This window comes from Pagrus pagrus (genome assembly GCF_965226575.1).
Source record: "Pagrus pagrus genome assembly, chromosome: 11".
Lineage (NCBI taxonomy): Eukaryota > Metazoa > Chordata > Actinopteri > Spariformes > Sparidae > Pagrus > Pagrus pagrus.
The window spans coordinates 862,468-864,967 of record NC_140195.1 but is presented as its reverse complement, the minus strand read 5'-3'; the positions used below and the strand labels follow the sequence as shown (position 1 = coordinate 864,967).

At 51.0% G+C, this 2,500-nt stretch overlaps 1 protein-coding gene across 1 annotated transcript in view; it reads left to right on the top strand.

Annotated features, from left to right (window-relative positions):
- plxna3 (plexin A3) overlaps positions 1–2,500 on the top strand; it is a gene marked incomplete at its 5' end in the record, with an annotated part of 40,867 nt that overhangs the window by 18,704 nt on the left and 19,663 nt on the right. Inside the window, 7 exons of the mRNA XM_084365798.1 lie at positions 1–159; positions 326–474; positions 567–687; positions 1,071–1,207; positions 1,318–1,488; positions 1,607–1,700; positions 2,064–2,183. The exon at positions 1–159 is cut by the window's left edge and continues 32 nt beyond it. Coding sequence (XP_084221924.1) covers positions 1–159; positions 326–474; positions 567–687; positions 1,071–1,207; positions 1,318–1,488; positions 1,607–1,700; positions 2,064–2,183 — 951 coding nt within the window. The remainder of the gene's footprint in view (positions 160–325; positions 475–566; positions 688–1,070; positions 1,208–1,317; positions 1,489–1,606; positions 1,701–2,063; positions 2,184–2,500) is intronic.

Genomic DNA, 2,500 nt, shown 5'->3' with positions numbered 1-2,500 from the left:
AGCTGTGGTCAGTGTCTCAAAGCTCCCGCGGCCTTTGAATGCGGCTGGTGCGCCGAAACCAGGAAGTGTCTCCTGCGGCAGCACTGTCCTTCACCGGACCAGAACTGGATGCACCACGGCCGACACAACCTGCGCTGCAGCCACCCGCGGATCACCAAGGTAGGGAATCGAACCGGCAACCACACCATCGCTGAGCAAACCAACCTGGAATATTTTCATAATATTTCTAATAGAAGACAAAAGTCCAGCACATGATGGTCAGATTCAGTGTCATCAAACATTAATAAGTGATCAATAATAATAATAATAAGCTCCTCCCCCACAGATCGACCCTCTGACAGGGCCGAGGGAGGGGGGGACACGGGTGACGATTGAGGGGGAGAACCTGGGTCTGCAGGTGAAGGAGATCGCTCACGTTCAGGTGGCTGGAGTCCGCTGTAACCCCGTCCCCTCGCAGTACATCAGCGCCGAGAGGTCAGTCCGTGTTCACATGTTGGTCTGAACATGTGACCCAACATGTCCGAGGCGTGTGCTGACCGTGTGTGTGTGTGTGTGTGTGTGCGCAGGATCGTGTGCGACATGGCCGAGGCTCTCCTCCCTCACTCTCCAGGCGGTCCGGTCGAGCTCTGCATTGGCGTCTGCAGCGCCGAGTATCGGACCCTCTCCACACAGACGTACTCCTTCGTGGTGAGTGTGTGTTCAGGTTACTGCAGCAGGAAGCTGTTGTTGTTTAAAGGTTAATGTTGTAACTTTGTTATCGCCAAGGCAACAAGGACAAAACAATATTTACTGGTCGCCTGTCCTTCCTCCTCTTCCTCCTCCTGTACCTCCTCCTCCTCCTCCTGTACCTCCTCCTCCTCCTCCTGTACCTCCTCTTCCTCCTCCTTCTCATCCTCTTCCTCCTCCTGTACCTCCTCTTCCTCGTCCTCCTCCTCCTCTTCCTCCTCCTGTACCTCCTCGTCCTCGTCCTCCTCCTCCTCCTCGTCCTCCTCCTCCTCCTCCTCCTCTTCCTCCTCCTGTACCTCCTCGTCCTCCTCCTCCTCCTCCTCCTCCTCCTCTTCCTCCTCCAGAGCCCCAGCTTTGCTCGTGTTCGTCCAGAGAAGGGGCCTGTTTCTGGGGGAACCAGACTGACGGTGACGGGTCGACATCTGGACGCCGGCAGCACCGTCACCGTTTACATCGACAAGGAGGAGTGTCTGTTCGTCAAGTCAGTCCCTCGTCAATTCATCAGTTTTGATTATTGTGATAAAATAGATTAACATCTCTGATCAAACGAGCAGCCAATCACTGATCCCCCCCCCCCCCCTTCTCTACCAGACGGACCAATCGTGAAATCATCTGCATAACTCCCGCCTCTCTGACGGGCTCTGGCCCCGCCTCCATCCGCCTGATGATCGACAAGGCCGAGGTGACGAGCTCGGAGACCAAATACGTCTACACCGAGGACCCGACCATAACCAGCATCGAACCCAACTGGACCATCCTCAAGTAAGTCCTCCAGAACCACAGCCTCCTCGGGAGTAATGCAATAATCAATCAGAGTATTGATCTGTAACCTGGACGTGTGTGTGTGTGTGTGTGTGTGTGTGTGTGTGTGTGTGCACAGTGGCAGCACAGTGATAACAGTAACAGGAACCAACCTGTTGACCATCCAGGAGCCCAAAGTCAGAGCCAAGTACGGCGGAGTGGAGACCAACAATGTGAGAACAAACTGAGACTCTTCAGATCAAAGATTTAAATCCAACAGGGATCACTGCCTGCCAGCTCACCAGAACTCACCCAGAACTCACCCAGAACTCACCCAGAACTCACAACTTTTCACTTCATGTCTGGATTTTCTTTCTTCTGTACAAAATATTACAGCCACCTTCAGATAAAAGAAGATTCGAGGAGGTTAAAATGATCCTTTTTGGGAAAATCTCCAGTCACAATATGTTAAAATCAACTTAAAGATGACGCCCAAATTAAAACAAACAGACAAATAAAATACATTTTCATGCTGTTTGGACCTGGTTAGTACAAAGGAGGGAAACATCTGACTGCTCTGTTCCTTCTCTCTGTAGTTCTGCACTGTAGTCAACGACAGCACCATGACATGTTTGGCTCCAGGTTTGGTTTACGGTAAACCAAACCCACCAGAGGGGGCGCTGCGGCCCGACGAGTTCGGCTTCATCTTTGACCAGGTAACACACACACACACACACACACACACACACACACACACACACACACACAGTAGTGTAAATGACATGTTTGGTCTCTGTGAACCTGCAGCTGTTTGAACTGATCCAACCATTGAACCAGTAACACAACATCGCCAGACTCCCTTAACAAATGTGTCAGTTTAGTGAGTTGTTGAGTTGGAGACACTTTATAAACTGTGTGAAACTCTGTCTCTGACTGATTCTGACTGATTTGTTCCTTCTTGTAAATTCAGCAAATGTTCTGCATGAACTTCTTTCTGTCTTTGAGGAGAAACATGGCGTCTGTTTGGACTGAG